The sequence below is a fragment of the Megascapheus bottae genome, chromosome 25 (assembly GCF_031878675.1).
Source record: "Megascapheus bottae isolate mThoBot1 chromosome 25, mThoBot2.hap1, whole genome shotgun sequence".
Lineage (NCBI taxonomy): Eukaryota > Metazoa > Chordata > Mammalia > Rodentia > Geomyidae > Megascapheus > Megascapheus bottae.
The window spans coordinates 1,513,821-1,533,116 of record NC_143533.1 but is presented as its reverse complement, the minus strand read 5'-3'; the positions used below and the strand labels follow the sequence as shown (position 1 = coordinate 1,533,116).

The window sequence follows — 19,296 nt, the reverse complement described above, 5'->3', positions numbered from 1 at the left end:
AGAGCTGAGAATTGTAATTAGGAATCAGCAAGCAGGAAAGTCCTTGAGACTCTTATCTCAAACTAACCACCAAAAAGTCAGAAGTGGAGCTGTGGCTCCAGTGGTAGACTGGAAAAGCTCAGGGACAGAGCCCAGGTCCTGAGAATGAAACACCCCACAACACAGCGGCTTTCCGCAGAGCCAAAGGTTTGTTCTCGGCCTGGTGTGTGTGAGTCAGAGACAGGGAGCATCTTCTCTCGGAAGGTCTGGCCCCCACGGCTTCTTGTGCACTTTTGATAGAAACGTCAGCAGAATCACAGCATTGCAGGCATGGTGCAGCTGGAGGCTGCATTTCTCAGCCTACTGACTCAGACAGCTGTCAGCTGGGTGCTTACTGTGGGAGGGCTGAGTTCCTTCACACATGAGCCTCTCAGGCAGGGCATTCCCCCCCAGTGAGCCATCTATGGCAGCATGTGGAGGAAGCAGACACGTTCTGTTCTGGAAGAACAAGTCATAAAGTTTGATCCATTGCTTGAGAGTCTTGTAAACTCCTCCCTCTCCTCTCCCTCCTTTTCCTCCTCGGGCTTGAACTCAGGGCCTAAGCATTGTCCTTGGGCTTTCTCAAGATTAGCACTCTACCACTTGAGCTACAGCACCACTTCTGGCTTTTTCTATGTATGTGATACCAAGGAATCGAACCCGGGTCTTCGTGCATGCTAGGCAAGCACTCTACCACTAGGCCAAACTCCCAGCCCCCTTGAACACTTTTTGCTCAAGGCTAACACTCTACCAATTCAGCCACAGCACCACTTCTAGCTTTTTCTGTGTATGTGGTACTGAAGAATCGAACCCAGGGCTTCGTGCAGGCTAAGCAGGCACTCTACCACTAGGCTATGCTCCCAGCTTCCCCTCCTTCCCCCCACTTCTTTTTCTTTCTATTTTTCTGTGGGCAGTAAGAGTGACACATCCAGGGACATTTGTCCAATTCCTTTATCAGTACCTTCTCACCTGCCAGAGCAAGGTACATCTCCCATCTTCAGTCTCTGTGTGCTTTTTCTTTTTCTTTTTTTTAAACAGAAGGAGGCCCATGTTTGTTTAACACTGGGTGTTCAGATAGGTTTAATTATTTTTGGCTCAGACAAAGAAAGGAGGCAAAGGTTTATATTTACTGTACTATTACTTTGCACTATAAACGAGTCAGCAACGTGTGAGGAGGGGAGAACGCGTGGAGCCTGTGCAGAAGTGGCAGAGTATTGTTCTTCGTGATTGCTGGAGGGGTCAGATTTAATGGGGACAGTGACACCCTCTTTAACAAGCCTGCATGTCCTGGTTTGAATCCATATTTGTAACTATTCTAAGAGGGAAGCAGCCAGGCTTGCCCATAAACTGCACCCCTGGTCTGTTGGGGTCCTAGGGACAGTTGAGATCCTTTGGGGGTTTTTACTTTTCTCTTTCCTTGAATAAGTCATACCCATTCTTAAGCTGCTATGAACTCAGTGTATCTATCCTGCAGACACTATTGCGTGCGTGTCTGGATTGCAGTGAGGGGCCCCTTCTCTGTGGGGTGGGGCTCTGCCTTCTACTCCACTTGCTGACGCAGACCTGCCTCAGGCCTCAGCTTGAAGCTACTTCATCCAGAATACGTTCCAGGAAGATCCCTGGGCAGAATCCAGACTATGCTTCCACAAACTCTGCTGGAGAACTTGCTGCCCGGGTCCTAATCCTGTCTATTGACCTGTATTCCCCATATGCTGCTGTCTACTGAGCATGGGCAGGTCCTGCTAAGTTGTCCATCCATCCATCTACTCATCCACATATCCATCCATTCATCCATCCACACATCTACCCATCCATCCATTTATCCATCCATCCATCCACTCATTCATCCATCTATTCATCCATTCATCCATCCATTCATCCGTCCTTCCATCCATCCATCCACATCCATCTATCCATCCATCCATCCATCCATCCATCCACTCATTCACCCATCCATCCATTTATCCACCCATCCATCCATTCATTCATCCACTCATCCACCATTCATCAATTCACCCATCCATCCATTCATCAATTCATCCATCCATCCACCCATTCAGCCCATTACTGCCTGCCAGGAGAGGGCTGGGGGCCAGAGGGAGGGGCTTGGGCAGGGCCGGGGGCGGGGCCAAGGGTGGGGCAGGGCCAGAGCGCAGGGGGCGGGGCCAGGAGCAGAGGGCGGGGCCTGGCTAGCTGCAGGGGCTAGGAGACAGAGGTAGGACTTGGTAATGAAAGGCAGAGCCACTTTTCTGTTCTATAAAAGCTCAGCTAGACAAAGGAAAGCACTTTGTCAGCGGCAGATCCTGCCATGCCTAGATTCTGGACAACCAGATGAGCCACTGGGCCGAGTGTGCTGAGATGTTTAAGGATTTTGCGGTTGGCCTGGGAGATTCAGGAGTTATGAAAATTCTCCAACTCTCCTTTTTCTTTTTCTATTATTATTTTTAGGGAGAATTGGAGTTTGAACTCAGCAGTTTTAAACTCACTAGATAGGCTCTCTGCCACTTGACTCACACTCTAGCCCCTTTTGCTTTAGTTCTTTTTAAAATAGGGTCTCATCCTTTTTGCCCAGGGCCAATTTTGGGCTAGGATGCTCTTCTAAGTCTCCTGTGCAGCTGAGATCACAGGTGTGCACCACCAAGCCCAGCTTGTTTGTTGAGAAGTCTTAGAAACTTTGGCCTGGAAGAGGGGAGGGGCAAAGAGAAGGGGAGGGAGGGCTGGGGCCTCTAATCCTGATCCTCTGCCACCTGAGAAGCTGACATGACAAGCATGAAGCACCATATTCCACCTTCAGTTTCCTTTTCTACAGAATGGGAATAAAACCAGTGCTTAATTTCCACAATGGGGCCAGGGTAAGTTTTAAATGAGATCATGCATGTAGCACAATAGCTTAGTAACAAGCATGTAGAAAACATTTAATAAATGTTTATAAATAAATGATCAGCGTCCAGTTCTGCTGGTCTTGTTCACAGCGAGTTTGGAGTTGGGGAGAAGAAAGAACTTTTTTTTCCTCCATTTTGGAGGCATGTCTCTGACTACTCCTTACAGCTCCAGTACTTGGTGGGGAGTCGTAGGAAAACTCGTGGAAAAAACTCTCGCTGGGACAGTGCTTTCCTGGACTTCTCTGTGGCTGGATCTTCTCCAACATGTATCTTTACAGATGAACCATGTGAGAAGGCATAATCTTTTTTCCATATATTTTTATTGTAATTAATAGGAGGGTTACATTATATTCACCAGATAGAAGGTGCATGACTTCACATACATTGATACCCTTTCTCATGTCTTGGTAGAAGGCATAATCTTAACACAAGCTCTTTATATCTGATCAGAGGACAAACAGAAGGAAATAGTAGATGGTTTGAAGAAAAAGAGGAAGGAGGGAAGGAAGAAGGAAGGAAGAAAGGAAGGAAGGAAAGAAAGAAGGAACAAAAGGACTAGATTTAGTTACAAAGAATCTATTCTGAAGCCTAAATGTAGAAGAATATAGATAAAAAGAGGTTTGAAAGAGCACGGACAGACTTTTTGAGATCTGGCCCTCAAAGTCTTGCTATCTACCTTCTTATGGCTCTTGTCCAATCCAAAGGACCAATTCATTCTCTATGGGACCTGAATTCAGAGACTGTGTTAGTCAGCTCCCTGTCACTGTAACAAAATACCTGAGTCAGTTAATAAAGAGGAAAGGTTGGTTTTGGCTCACAAGGTGGAAGATTCCAGGCCATGAGCCCATAGCCAAGTAGCTCTGGGCCTATGATGAGACAGCACATGATGGGAAGAGCCTGGGGTAGAGTAAAATTGCTCACTGGATGACCAGGAAGCACAAGAAGGGAGAGGAAGGGAGTGGAATGTCCCATAATCCCCTTCATGGTGCCAATGACCTAAGAGCCTCTCATCAGACCCCGCCTCCCAGAGCTTCAACCATTTAACAATAAGCACCACCTGTAGAAACAAGCCTTTAGAACATGGGCCGTGGAGGAATGTCAAGATCAGTGGCACCAGTGGCGAATGGGGCCAGGGATAGGAGCACAGTGGCTGCCCCGGCTGTACCTAGCTGGCTGGGTGGATGGAGGGGCCTCCAGCGGGCATGTGGGAAAGATGGACAGAAACATGGAGACATTTAGGGCACTGGAAGGACATCAGGAGATGTTCAGAAGCAAACTGAACAAAGGGAGACTGGAGGCTCCAGGAGTTATGTAAAGATGTAGAATTATTATTAATATTGTGTGCCAGTCCTGGGGCTTGCTCAAGTCTAGTGCTCTACCACTTGACCAACAGATCCATTTTGGGCTTTTTGCTGGCTAATGGGAGATAAGAGTTTCATGGATTTTCCTGCCCAGGCTGGCTTGGCACCACAGTCTGTGAAAAGACAAGAAAGGTCATTTGGAGAGGGAGAAGGGAGGAAGGTCAAAATGCATAAGAAAAACAAGGGCAAAATGAGGGGCTCTGTCCTACTATTGATATCCTGAAGAGTGTTTGAAGCCGCTGGAAAAGAAATCTGATTGAATTGTTTTTTTTTTTTGCCAGTCCTGGGGCTTGAGCTCAGGGCCTGAGCACTGTCCTTGGGCTTTCTCAAGGCTAGAGCTCTACCACTTGAGCCTCAGCACCACTTCTGGCTTTTTTTAAGTATGTGGTACTGAGGAATCAAACCCCGGTTTTCCTGCATGCTTGGCAAGCACTCTACCACTAGGTCAAACTCCTGGCCCCGATTGAATTCCAAACACACAAAACACACTCAGCTACCTGTAATGGGGAAAATAAAATACATAGTCAGACAATCAAGAGATACCTTTTATTTTTCATACATACATACATACATACATTTGTGTATATATATATATATATATATATATGTATGTTTACGTATATGTTTGTGAGGGAAGGAACAGGGAGGCACAATGCCTGGATTAATTTGATCATATAAAACAATATTTTTCGAAATGACTTCCAGGAAATGGAAACAAGGGTTCTTTTCTTCATTTCTGTTTTATTTTCTTTTCCGTTTTCTTGTTTGTTTATCTGTCTTTGGGAAGGCACAGAAAAGGAGAAAGAAAGAGTGAACAGATACAGCAATGGTATTCACAGGACAATGTGTGGAAAGATGAATTATGCAATTTGAGGGTGGGAATGGGAGGGAAAAGTGGGAGAGAGCAAGGAAACAGGTAACATTATCCAAAACGAAATGTACTCTTGCCCAGGTACGGTGGCTCATGCCTGTAATCCTAGCTACTCAGGAGGCTGAGATCTGAGGATCAAGGTTCAAAGCCAGCCCAGGCACAAAAGGACCTGAGACTCTTATCTCAAATGAACTTCTAGAAAACGGGAAGTGGGGCTTGGCTCAAGGGTAGGGTGGTAGCCATGAGCTGAAGAGTTTAGGGACAATGCCTAGGCCTAGAGTTCAAGCCCCATGACCCACACACAAAAAAAGTTATAGTTGAACCTGAATCTAATATCTGTAAATATATGATATATATACTTATACAATTCTTGGTAGTAGAAATTTTAATGAATAACAGATCGCACTTTAACAGATAGTATTTTAAAAAAGAATGTTAGGGACTGGCTGAAGTGGTAGAGTGCTAGTCTTGAACTAAAGAATCTCAGAGACAGTGCCTAGACCTTGAGTTCAAGCCCCAGGACTGGCCAAAAAAAAAAGTTTGAATTCAGGACATTTTACTTATGAGGCACATGCTCTACCACTTTAGTTAAACTCATATATATATATGTATATGTATACACATATATACATAAAGATATGTCTATTTCTGGCAAATATGCAGTATATATACATATATAGCATATACATGGTATATATAGTATATATACATACATAGTATAATAGGTATATAATATAATATATACAAGCAGTTGTGCAAGGAAATTTCAATTCAACATGTCATGTCTGTGAATAAGACACATCTTGATCAGTATCATCTTTTTATCCTTCTCTCTCCACTCTTGCTGTCATCATATTTTTCCATAGGATCTGGCTTTTGCCGAGACCAGACCAGAATCTCCCTACCTCTGCATCCTGTGAAACTGGGATTATGGATGTACACCAACAAATCCATGTGTTTGATGGAGATGGGATTTCACTCTCCCTGACCTGGCCTTGAGTCACAATTCTTTTCTTATTAATTTTTTTGTTGGTTGTGGGGTTTGAACTCTAGGCCTGGGCACTGTCCCTAAGCATTTCAGCTCAAGGCTACTCAAAAGACTGAGGTCTGAGGACTGAGTTTCAAAGCCAGTCCAGCCATGAAAGTCCATGGACTCTTACCTCCAATGAGCCACCAGAAAACCGGAAATGGTGCTGTGGCTCAAAGAGGTAGAGCATTCAATTAATGTCATTTAAAACATAAAAAGAAAAGGCAGCACTCATGGGCCATGCCTGTAATCCTAGCTACTCAGGAAGCTGACATCTGAGAGTCACTGTTTGTGAGCCTCTTATCTCCACTTGACCACCAAAAAGCAAAAAGTGGAGTTGTGGCTCAAGTGGTAGAATATCAGCCTTGAGTAAAAACATTAGGGGATAGCAACCAGGGTTCTGAGTTCAAGTCCCAGGACTGGGCATGCACACACACACACACACACACACACACACACACACACGCACGCACGCACGCCAGACAGCTGTCAGATTCCTCGATCCATGCAATCCATTGACAAACAGCTGTGAGACCACAGTGTTTTACAAGCAAACACCTTGCAAGTCTGCCAGGAGATGGGCGCAGAGGAGGCTGGGAAGAAGATCCTGGGAGTTCCCAGGAGAGGGGAGGGGCAAGGAGCTCAGCAACTCCAGGTCGGTTTCGCTTGCTCTTCTGCCACTCCCAGCTTCCAGCTGGATACAATGAAGGCTCCTTCAGCCTCATCCTGCAATTACAGATGGCACGTGGCTCAGGAATCCTGCTGAGCCAGGCTGCCTACCTGCCCTGGCTGGCTCCTGCCTTGGGACAGAAGGAGATGGACTGTGTTGGGAGGTGATGGTGGCTGTGGTAGGCCAGACCTAGGCAGAGTAGGGGATGATTTCAGATCACCCAGCCTAGACCAGGCCTGTGAAGCCATTTCTCAAGGCTGCTTCAGTGCAAAATAGAAAACAGGTGACACAAATGAGATGTTGCCCATACTGCATTGCATCATGGGGGCATTTCTTTGAATGCTAATTTTTTAATACTCTGCTTTGAAATATACACACTATAATGTATGTGCATAAAGAACATATCCTCTAATTTAGTTTGTTGGTTGTGGTTTGGCTTTTTCACTCCAGGGTAGCACACTACCACATGAGCCATGCCTCTGCTTCCAGCTTTTATGCTGGAAGTTGGAGTTCGAGTCTTAGGTTATGGACTTTCTTGCCTGAGCTGGCTTTGCACCTGATCCTCACATCTCGGTCTCCTGAGTAGCTAGGCTTGCACATGTGAGCCACTGATGCCTGGCTTGTTGGCTGTTTGGGGGGCAGGTGCTAGGTTGCTTTCAGGATCCAGGTGAAGCATCACACAGCGCCTGTTTACTGAGATTTAAAAAAAATTGTGCAAAATCTGATGATAGAAGAATACAAGAAAGATCCCAGCAAGGCTGACACAACAGGAAATCTGGCTATTGTGCTTGTATCACCATTGAGGGCCAGAAAATCCTTCCCCGGCCAGTTTCCCAAGTGCCCTCTGCATCTTACCACTTTCACTCCTGACGCCCAGTCTGGGCATCTCATTTATCTTCAGTGCATCTGCACAGTTTCACTTAGCAGGGTGCTTTTTTTTCCCCAGCCAATCAATTTACTCCTCCCCCCCCCTCTCTCTCTCTCCCTCTCTCCCTCCCTCCCTCCTAGGGCTTGGGCACTGTCTTTCAGCTTTTTCTTTTGCTCAAGGCTAGGATTCTACTGAGCTGTTTAATTATCTTCAGTCAACCATTAAAAAGCTGAAAGTGGGCTTGGCACGAGTGGCTCACGCCTGTAATCCTGGCTACTCAGGAGGCTGAGATGTGAGGATTGTGGTTCAAAGCCAGCCCAGGCATGGATGTCTGTGGTGGAGTACTAGACTTGAGCTGAAGAGCTTAGGGACAGGCCTCGGGAGAAGAGAGAGAAAGAGAAGAAGAAATGAAGGAAGAAAATCCTAGAGTCTTGGCCATATGGCTGTTCATAAAGGACTTTTCCATGATCTTACTTCTGTTCTGGTATAAAGAGGCCCTGGGCTGAGCAGAACAAACCTAAACAAGAAAGACCCAAGAAGAGACCTCCGGGGACCCAACAGACTAGACCCTTAGGAAAAGGCTTCCATAGAAAAGGGCCCTCTGCATCATGGGTAAGCAAACAGGCTTGGCTGCTGGTCACTCTGTCCTGGGACTTGAACTCAGGACCTGGAGCTCTTTTGTTCAAGGCTAGCACTCTATCATCTTGAGTCACAGCACCACTTCCAGTTTTCTGGTGGTTCATTGGAGATAAGAGTCATGTGGGGACTCTCCTGCCTGGGCTGGCTTCGAACCACCATCCTTAGATCTCAGCCTCCTGAGTAGCTAGGATCACAGGTGTGAGCCACTGGTGCTGGGCGGAACCTGTCTTTATTTACAAGAATATCTGAGCTGCCACAGTGACAGGAGCTGAAGCCGTGTGCAGTGGTGTGCTTGCAGAATCACTAGTACACAAGAGCTCCACAAATATACCGACTATCAGTACTGTTGTTTTACTTTTTAAATTAGCTCTACAAACTTTCCCTGACTGTTCACACTTCTAGTGAACCCTGACCCTGTCTAGGGACAAAGAAACAAGAGATTCTAAATTCCTGACCCCACAGGGTTTACCATCTAATGAGAAACAACAGCGGATTAAAACAACAACAACAACAACAACAAACATTTTACTGGGAGATCAAATTTTTTATAGTGGCAGAAACTCGAACTTCTTGAACTTCTTGGTGGGTGTTGAGGCCGGCGGGGGCGGAGGTGGGCATGCAGAGACTGAGCCAGGGCCGTCACAGGTGCACATTTGATGGGGAGGGTAAGTGGAGGAGAAAGCATAGTGCTGAGCTTTGTAGAAACCAGGCAGGAGTTGGGCAGACGCAGCTGGAACCACGACATGGCACACCCATCTGCCAGGGCCCCATTAAGCCAAAGGCTGGCAGTCTCTTCAGACACACCCAGCCTTGCTAACTCTGTAGTCATGCCAAAGCCAGTGGATTCCACCATTGTGACCCCCCCCTTCCTCTTGCCTTGGGGTGGGGGTGGGGAGGAGCAAGCTCCTCTCCACAGAGAGAGAGAGAGTGAGAGGGAGAGAATCTCTGCCAGTTCCCTGTCTATACCAGCTACAACCACCACAGTCGAGCCTGGATGAGAGCCAGGCTCAGCCCCCAAGCTGAGCACCTTGAAACCTGAGCAGTCTTCCCTGGAGAGCCCACTACCTTGGGTCACTGTGACCTCCTGTCTGTCTACTGCCTGGCACAGCTCCCAGCCCTGTCCGGCCCTTGATTTCCAGCTACAGGCCTGAGGTGGGGGTGGATTTGATATCCACAGACCTAGGGTTTCCACAGCCACCCTCCGTGAGGATTCATTCTGAAATACAGACCTTGTGTATCCCTGGACTTGCTTATTCCTGGATTCCCACTTCCCTCTGTCCTGGACCTAGGGTGCTGAGCCAGCATCCCTTTCTACTCCAAATGACATCACCTCAAGGGTGGAGTGACTAAAGTGGACCTTATCATACTCCAGGAAAGCAGTGAAATTGGGCGCTGGTGTTTATACCTATAATCCTAGGGACTCAAGAGTCTGAGATCTAAAGATTATAGTTCAAAACCAGCCTAGGCAGGAAAATCTGTGAACTCTTTATGTCTAATTCAGCAGCACAAAGCTGGGTGGGAATGGTTCAAGTGGTAGAGCACTGCCAACCCTGAAGTGGACCAAGGCCTTGGTACTGAGTTCAAGCCACTGTGCTAGAACAAAAGTAAACGAATAGAAAACTAGAATAGCTGGGAAGTCAGACTGCCTGGGTTCAAGTCCCAGCTCTACAAATGTCTTGGCTATCTTGCTCTGAGCAAGTGGCCAAACCTCTCAGTACATCTGCTTTTTAATTTTCCTCTACAAGATAGACCTGTCACATGTCCTTAATGGACTCATCCAAGGGTCAGCAAGCTTTATCTGGAAGGGACCAGTGAGGATTTACTGCTGATTTCACTGCTTTGTGGGTTTGTCTGTATCTGAACCACTCACCTGTACTGATCCAGAGAACAGCGGCCACAAGCTGCAGCAGCAAATGAATGAACAGGCCTGTGTGTCAATAAAACTTTATTTCTCCACCCTGACATTTGACTCTCCCATCCTTTTCCTGAGTCACAAAATATTCCTCTTAGACTCGGTAGGTTCATTTTAGCCATTTAACAATGATGCACACACACACACACACACACACACACACACACACACACACACTTTGGGGACAGTCTCACACTGTCCTTTAGTTTACATAAGTGCTTGCTTAGAACACCCCAGCATCCAGATTTTGGGATGGAACTCAACGCAAAGGTGTCCACAGGGCCCAGAGCAGGCTCTCTGCACTGGTGGCTTCTTGGGGGGGGGTGAGGCATTGGTGGTGGCCGTGGGAGGTCTGCTTTGGGGTGGTAGTGAGCTAGCCTATGGAAACAGCTAGAGGGAGGGTTATGGAAACATTTGCCAGATGTGTCCAGCTGTGCTCTTTACCAAGCCCCTTTCTGCTTAGGGAGGGCCCAGACCACTGTCTTAGCTTCTCAGATCACAGTCGCAGAGTGAAACACCTCTCTCTGCTGTATCCCTCCCCAAACATAACTCCAAGGACCTGGACTTGCTGCTTCAACGTCCATGGTTAGGGATAGGTCCAGGGCCAGCCCTTCCTGCTGGCTTTGGTGCTGCCCAAAACCATACCTTCAAGCCCCAGCCCGGGCCAAGGAAACAGCCAAAGCCCTGGGCTTGGGGTTTAAAAGCATCCTTCTCTCTCCAGACCCAATGAAGAATGCTCTGCTTGGCTTCTGTGGAAGTTGGCCCCCACGGCCTCAGCCTCGGTCTCCTGGGCATGCTCAGTGTAGACTGCAGGTTCATGCTCCTCTAGGCCTGGTCAAGTATGAGAATGAAGGGCAGGGTTCAATGGGTCCTGCCTTGTTCTCAAGAGGCCCTCTCAGTAGGAGAGACCAGGGCTAAGTCCTCAGACCTTCACAGTGGTAGTCCTGATCACCCAGTCCTTCTTGAGCCCTTTCTCAGGACTCACTGGGCAGCTCAGTGTCAGAGAGCTGGTGGGAAAAGGCTCTCTGTAAGTGCAAGGTGTTGTATGTAGGGGGTGGTGTGCCTGGCACCTGGGCATCCAGGGCCGGAGGCAGACGCATGGCGGAAGTGAATGTGGGCAAATCATTGTCTATCTCGAGAGCTGGGTTGTCCTGCCCTTGCTGGCTGGCTGGAGCCTCCAGGCCAGAGGGTGCCCGTTTCTGAGCCCACCACTCCTTGGCTTTCTGCCACTGGCGGCGAGCGATGATGGAGAAGAAATCGATGAAGAAGACCTCAATGATTTCGATCACGCAGACCACAGAGCAGCTCATCCAGAGGCCCAGCTGGCCACCAAAGTTGGACAAGAGCATCTCAATCTGCAAGACAGTCCGTGGTCCTCCCTCAAGAGGAACCCCAGGCCCCCAAGCCTTACCCTGACCCCACCCCAAAGGAGCCAGAGGCAGGCCCTATCCCCTCTGCTCACCTTGAACACCTGAGCTAGGATTAGGGGCAGAAGCACCAGTGTGCGGCCTCATAGCTCAGGCTAGATTTCCCCACTGTTTTCCCCAGACTAGATAGATGGGACCCACATTCACAAGGCCAGAACTCACACTGTTGGCTGGACTCTCCATGATGGATCTCTGGTTCAGGTCTTTGTAGAATATCAAGAGTTTGGCCAGGTCAGTCCTGTAGAAATTGTACCAGGTACAGTTGAGGTGGGTCTGGAGTCTTGGAACTCCTCTAGGTGGTCAATTCCTCCTCTTGACCCTTACCATCCCGGGTTCTGAGCTTTCTGAGTACCGTCCATAAGAAGCTGTCTGTGGGGGCATCTCCTTTCTTCCAGAACTTATCCCTAGCCCGTGTTAGGGTCTTAATCCACAACTATTTTTTAACTTCCACATTAGATCAGTCAGGGTATCTGCCATTTCCCACAATACCCCACTCTTCATCAAAGTGACATTGGTAATTGTTTGATTGCAATCTCAAATACATATAGGGAATGAGGAAGACTTGGAGGGGAGAGAAGGAAACAGGGGTGATGCCTGGCTAGCATTTATTAAGCACTTCCTGAACTGTCAAGTTTTGTAAAACAACTCCCCTCCCCCCCCCAAAGAAAAAACAACCCTGGAAATGAACTCACTTAAGTCTCATCACGTCTGTGAGGTAGGGAGGGAAGTATATTCTAATCATCCTTCTTACCATTTCACAGAAATGTAAATATACAGGTTGGTTAAAGAATCTATCAAAGATTGCATAGCTAATGTTTAGCTGAGACAACTATTTCAATCCCAAAAGCTGTGGCTCAAGTCTGAGTCCTCGACTGCCGCCATTTAGAACCATCTCCTTGGGATGTGAGGACACATACCAATGCCTGCACTCATTCCAAAGTGGCAGCTGTTTTTTTTGCCAGTCCTGGGACTTGAACTCACTGCCTGAGCACTGACCTTGAACTTTCTCAAGGCTAGAGCTCTACCACTTGAGCCTCAGCACCACTTCCAACTTTTTTCTATGTATCTGGTACTGAGGAGTCGAACTCAGGTCTTTGTGCATGCTAGGCAAGCACTCTACCACTAGGCCAAACTCCCAGAGCTATGGTTACTTCTTGATTTGGCCTAGGGTGTCACTGGTTTGCAAACTCAGTGTCTGCCAGATACTTAAGTGTCAGATACTTAAGTGTCTTACTGTCAGAGCCTGACCGCTCTCATCAGAACCTGCCTCTCAAGTCCACCTTGGTAGAGGTTTTCTTTTCTTTTTTCCCCCTAAGTTGTGCTATATCAGTAAGCCTTGAGATATATTTACTACACGATGATCGGTATCTTTTACAACATTAAATAGAATGAGAGATGTGTGTTGAAAGGGATACTCAAAATATTTACCAACTGGTCTAGGCACCAGTGAGGCACATTAGCTCATGGTTGCCTTGGTACCTTTCACACCTGTGTGTTCAAACAACAGTGCTTGGAAAACTTTCAAGAAATAACTTGTATCTGTCCTGAATATGTACAGACCCTCTCCCTCCTTTTCTCTCTCCTTCCTCTTTCCTCTCCCTCCTTCCCTTTCTTTCTTCCTCTCTCCTCTCCTGTCCTCTCCTCTCCCCTTCTTTTCTCTTCCCAGTACTACAACTTGAATTCAGGGCCTTCCTCTCTAACTTGACTTTTTTGCTCAACTATGTCATTCTACCACTCAAGCCATGCTTCCACTTCTGGCATTTTGCTGGTTAAAAGTCTCTCCGATTTGTCTCCCAGGCTGGCTTTAGATCACAAACATCTCAGATCTCAGACTTCTGAGCAGCTAGGATGACAGACATAAGCTACCTGCCCCCGACTACAAACTTTGTCTTGCCATTATTTTCGATAAATAAGATATTACGACTATTTCCATGACATTTGCATTGTGTGATGTACCCTGAGCAAACTAGAGATGCTGGCCTTAAAGGTACGAGAGGATGTGGTAGGTTTCCATGCAAACATCATCTTGTTTTGCATGAGGGATTTGAGCATCCTGGAATTTTAGCATCCACCTGGAACGGGGACGGTCTCAGAACTCAACCTGTGAGAATACTGCAAGACAGCTATGAACAACTGGTTTGGCCCAAGCTGCAGGAACCATCTGAGTGTTGGCTGAGTGCTTTATCCATCATAAGGAAATAGTGTTGCCAGTTGGGTTGTATGTCTATTACAGCTTCAATGAGTTACAATGTACAAAGCATTTCAGGAGGTTATGGTCAAACAAACGTGTGATTGGGGCCTGGCTCATGATCGGGAGCTTGATAAATATTTGTTGACTGCATGATTGAAAGAAAAGAGAGGGCTGGGCAATAAGGAAACAGAGGGAGACAGAGGTGGACATAGGCAAGAGGGAAATGGGCAGAGGTCAACTTACTTATTGAGTTTTTTGTTTATTTGCTGGCCTTGGTCCCAAGTGAGAACTGGCAGCAACCATTTCTGTGATGGAGAAAGAAAAGAGAATGGGATTTATGATGTCTGCTGTCTTCCCCATCTCTGCCACCGCCCTCACTCTCCCCAGGCAGAGAGTGCCCCTTCTCCTGGGGCACCCCTAAGCCACCCCTAAGTCAGAGGATGGCAAGAACGTCTGAGCTTCAGAAAAAAAGAGTAGAACTGACCTCGGAGACTTCAGAGGGCCATTGGGCAAGACTGGTGGTCAGGGTCCATTCCTTAAAGCTTAAGGAGAGAACTAGAGTGAGCCTGGGTGGCTCAGGGCACCCAGCTCTGCCCAGCCCCCTGCCCCAGGCCCACACTTACCTACAGGTTTCCCTGCATACTGACTGGCAGCCCAGCTCTTCCCGGACAAAAGCCTGGTACAGCTTGTAGTAGCAATACACTGATAGACACAGGACATGGCAGAGTCAGTTTATGAGCCATGGAAGGGGGGTAGAAGGGGTCCTTGGGCCATCCCGGGAACCCTCCTCCCTAACTTAATTATCTCTCCTCTCATTTTCTGCAAACATGGGCTCTCTGAAAATAAACATTGGTCTGTGATTTGGGGGAAATGGAATATTGATGGTGTCGAATGCAGAGGGCTCATTCATGCCTATATTTCTAGCTATGTACAAAGCCAAGTTCTGAAGACAGAAGTTCAAAGCCAGCTTGGGTAAGAAAGTCTGGGAGACTCTTATCTCTAATTAAGCAGCAGAAAGCCAGGAGTGGAAATGTGGCTCAAATGATAGAGTGCCAGGCTTGAGAAAAAATAAGCTAAAGAATAGTGCCAAGGCACTGAGGTTAAGCTCTAGGACTGACACTTCCATCCTCACACTAAGATTAAAAGTAGCTAAAGGCATGAGATGAGATTCATGCAGCCTTTGGCCTGGGTCCAGTTCTGTTAGTCCCTTGGCTATGTGATTTCAGGCAAGCTATTTAAATCCCCCCCCCCTTCTCTCTTTCTTTTTCTTTTCTTTCTCCCTTTCTGTTGTAAGGCTTGAACTCAGGGCCTGGGCACTATCCCTGAGCTTTTTCCCTCAAGTGCTCTACCACTTTGAGCTACAGCTCCACTTCCAGTTTTCCACTAGTTCATTGGAGATAAGAGTCTCATAGACTTTCCTGCCCCTGCTGGCTTTGAACTATGATCCTTAGATCTCAGCTTCCTGAGTAGCTAGGAGTACAGGTGTGAGCTGGACGCATCTAGCATCTAGTGAGCGTGTTATACTTTCCTTAAGGAAAAAGCTAAGAGAGTAGAGCATAGGTGGGTCTCAGGATAAAGCCCAATGCTGGCCTAGCTGCTCCCTCTCCTGGAAGGAGCAACATTGGGGGTGGCAAACTCACTCCAGTTGGGATGCTGTTGGTAGTTGCAATAGTTGGCACCTGGAGGAAGAGGCTGGCTGTACTGGGCACACCCACACTTCTTCACCATCTTTGTCTGGAAGCATGAGTAAAGGCAGATCTGAAAGGAAAAAAACCCAGAGATGCTCTGAGTTACTTCCCAGCAGTACCTGTGCCTGGGGCCAAGTGATGGTTCCATGAACCCACTTCCTTCCCAATCCCCTCTGCCCATACTAAGCAGGCAATGGTCCCTAATTGCCAAGAGAGCAAACTAGAAAATGTCCTGAGAATCTGGACTAAGTCATACAGATCAGTTGAGCCAAGGCTAGAATGGTCACTCCCATGCCCTGCCCCTTCCCCCCTCAAAACTGAGACAGTAACAGCCTCCAAGAAATGGGAGGAAGCTGGGTGCTGGTGGCTCAGGCTTATCTATGGTCCTAGCTAGCACTCAGAAGGCTGAAATCAGAGGATCAGGATTTGAAGCCAGCCTGGAGAACCAAATCTGTGAGACTTTTTATCTTCAGTTCACCAGAAAAAAAATAAATAAATAAAAGCCAGAAGTGAAAGTTTGGCTCAAATGTCAGCCTTGAATGGGAAAAGCCAAGCAAAAGTTCAAGGCACTGAATTTAAACACCAGGAAAAAGAAAAAAAAAAGAAGTGGGGGGGGGGAAGATGGGGAGAGAGAGAAGAAGGAGGAGGAAAGGAAGGAAAGAAAGGAAGGGAGGAAGGAAAGAATGAATGAAAGAAAGGAGAAGGAAGTAAAGAAAGGAAGGAAACACTAAAAGAAAATGAAGAGAAAGAAACACAATCCCAGCATTCCAATCCCCAGATCCATGCACTCCACATTAGAGAAATATAAGCAGCAAAAACTACCAGGACATTTCCTGGATCCAGGCTCAGCACAGGCAGTCACCCTGACATCAGATGTCCTTGTTCTGATCTTGCCACCTACCTGCTATGTGACTCTAAGCCAGTCGCTTGACTTTAATGATACTTTCCTTGTTTCATCTTTGAAACAAGAGCAATGATACCTATTTCCTCCAGTTATTATGATGCGTTTCAACTTGGCTAGCTTAGCACTAAATATTATCTGAAAGTGTCTTTCTAAAGAGCTTACTTTTCTTTTGGGGCTTAAAAAATCTCTATTATAAACAGAGAGTCTCTGGCTAAGAGTATCTTTTAAGTTATTATTTTTATTTATTTAGTTTTCTAAAGGGGAAGGGTATTTATTGAAGGTGAGGTTTAGTGGGTTCTCTCTGTGTGTGTGTGTGTGTGTGTGTGTGTGTGTGTGTGTGTGTGTGTGTAACCTAGGGTTTGAACTCAGGGCCTGGGTGCTGTCCCTGAGGGTTTTTGCTCAAGGCTAGTGTTCTTGAGCCACAGCTCCACTTCCAGCTTTTTGGTGGACATTATATAAGAGTCTCATGGAGGGCTGGGAATTTGGCCTAGTGGTTAAAGTGCTTGCCTAGCATGCACAAAGACCCGGGTTCGATTCCTTGGTACCACATATATAGAAAAACCCGGAAGCGGTGCTGAGGCTCAAGTGGTAGAGCTCTAGCCTTGAGAAAGTCCAAGGACAGTGCTCAGGCCCTGAGCTCAAGCCCAGGACTGGCAAAAAAAAAGAGTCTCATGGACTTTATCATGCCTGACCTGGGCTTTGAACCACAATCCTCAGACCTCAGCCTCCTGATTAGCTAGGAAGATGAGCCACTGGTTCCTGGTTCATAAAAGTCCCCTCTGCAGTGGCTATCCCTCCTTCTGCTAACAAGCTCTAGGTGAAGACCAATTATAGCCTCTGAGGATAGGAGAAGAATTTTAAGAACCCATCCTCATTACATTTAAGAGCCAGAACCCACAAGTGCATTCAGAGCCCAGTGGCAAATATAAGTCACTAGTGGGGTGAGATATCAGGTGGACCTGATATCCCTGGCTTATTTCATGGAGCGGATCCTCTCCTGGCTTGTCCTGCTGGAATCCGGATGCCAGATCACCTTGTTTTCGGTGACAAGCTGGAAATTTGCCATTTCTTGTGCCTTTCCCTAGTTTTCAACTCTCACCCAGGTTAAACTCAAGCGTGCGGCCTCTGAGTGGATCCAGCCATCCTCTGGGATTGTGCAAGGGACTTGTTCTGCCCACCCAGGAAGGAGGGACACCCATCAGCTGCTGAGCCAAACACTTGACCCTTCTGCCAATCACTCCCCAAATCACTCCCCTCACTTGCCAATGTCCCGATTTAGCAAGCGGTTGGTCTCGGCTGTACATTGTGTTCCCCACAAACCTCAGTGAATCAATTAAGCTCTGGTTACAGAGGATCGAAGAGGACTGGAACCAGCTGGCATCATTTGTTCACATTTTAAGGCCTTTGGACAAACCCCAGAGATCCTCACTCCAGTTCCTGGTACCAACCACACCTCAGCCCAGGGAGAACTTGTCTCCTGGGTCCAAGCCACAAACTAAGACTAACCCCCCCCCCCCCCCCCCCGCCTGCCTGCTCACCTGACAAGCCATACCTGCAGAGAGTAAGCAGCCTTGTAAATGTTGTTCACCGGGATGTCACTCCCATCCTCTGTGCACTGGCTGTAGGGTTCACTCAGCTTGAACGATTCTGTCTGCAATCAAAGAGGCCCCCCATTCATCTCTGCACCCCCTCCCTAGCAGAGAAGAGGGGTCGGGGGATCTCCAATGGAAGGTCCTCTGGTAGCCAAGTGGCCATTTTGTTGTGACACTGGTTGGGCACAGGGGCTCACACCTGTAATCCTCGCTATTCAGAAGGTTGAGATCTGAGGATCACAGTTCCAAGCCAGCCCAGGAAGGAAAGTCATTGAGACTGTGATGAACCACCAGAAAACCAGAAGTGGCACTATGGCTTAAAGTGGTAGAATGCTAGCCTTGAGCAAAAAGAACTCAGGGACAACACCCAGGTCCTGAGTTCAAGCCACTCAAGAGAAGCTGAGTATGGAGACTAGAAGGCTTGAGAGGATGAGGGACCATCCACAGAGTCACTGAGCTTTGTCTTGTGGTCAGCTCCTTATGGACAGATGGGGAAGAGCAGGCAGAAGGAGGTTGGCATTGGGGCCGGGAGTTTGGCCTAGTGGTAGAGTGCTTGCCTAGCATGCACTAAGATCCGGGTTCAATTCCTTGGTACTACATCCATAGGAAAAAAAAACCCAGAAATGGTGCTGAGGCTCAAGTGGTAGAGTTCTAGCCTTGAGAAATACCAAGGACAGTGCTCAGGCCCTGAGCTCAACAAGCCCAGGACTGGCAAAAAAAAAAGAAGGAGGTTGGGGGCAGGAGACCATGACAGGACCCTAGCCAAACAGAGCAAGATGACCTCAAAGAGGCCAGGGAAGGCTTAATCAGGCATGCTGAGAAGTCTGGATTTGGCCTTCTGAAGGATAGGTAAGCCATTGGCCAATCCAAGGGCCAGGGCCAGGAAGGGCCGGCAGGATGCATGAGGACAAATCCCAGCCTGGGGTTCCATTCTCTCTCATTTTGTCAGTTGTGGGGCCTGAACTCAGGGCCTTGGTTCTGTCCCTGAGCATTTTTTATTCAAGGCGAACACTCTACCACTTTGAGCCTCAGCTCCACTTCCAGTTTTCTGGTGATAGTCTCCGGTTCACTAAAGACAGTCTTATGGACTTTCCTCCCCGGGTTGGTTTTGAAACGGGATCCTCAGATCTCAGCCTCTCGAGTAGCTGGGGTGATAGCTGTGAGCCACCAGTGTGTAACTTCCCCTCTCTCTGGAGAGACCCCATTGGCTTTGGGTCCTGTGGGATGGATGACTTTCAAGAGAAGT

The 19,296-nt window shown here is 47.6% G+C and overlaps 1 protein-coding gene across 1 annotated transcript in view; it reads right to left on the bottom strand.

Annotated features, from left to right (window-relative positions):
• Nucleotides 1–10,433: 10,433 nt before the first annotated feature.
• Scnn1g (sodium channel epithelial 1 subunit gamma) overlaps nucleotides 10,434–19,296 on the bottom strand; it is a 29,878-nt gene continuing 21,015 nt past the window's right edge. Inside the window, exons 7-13 of the mRNA XM_090357700.1 lie at nucleotides 18,011–18,109; nucleotides 15,507–15,624; nucleotides 14,490–14,568; nucleotides 14,351–14,408; nucleotides 14,110–14,171; nucleotides 11,838–11,913; nucleotides 10,434–11,603 (exon numbers count right to left, since the gene is read on the bottom strand). Coding sequence (XP_090213826.1) covers nucleotides 11,223–11,603; nucleotides 11,838–11,913; nucleotides 14,110–14,171; nucleotides 14,351–14,408; nucleotides 14,490–14,568; nucleotides 15,507–15,624; nucleotides 18,011–18,109 — 873 coding nt within the window. The 3' untranslated portion in view covers nucleotides 10,434–11,222. The remainder of the gene's footprint in view (nucleotides 11,604–11,837; nucleotides 11,914–14,109; nucleotides 14,172–14,350; nucleotides 14,409–14,489; nucleotides 14,569–15,506; nucleotides 15,625–18,010; nucleotides 18,110–19,296) is intronic.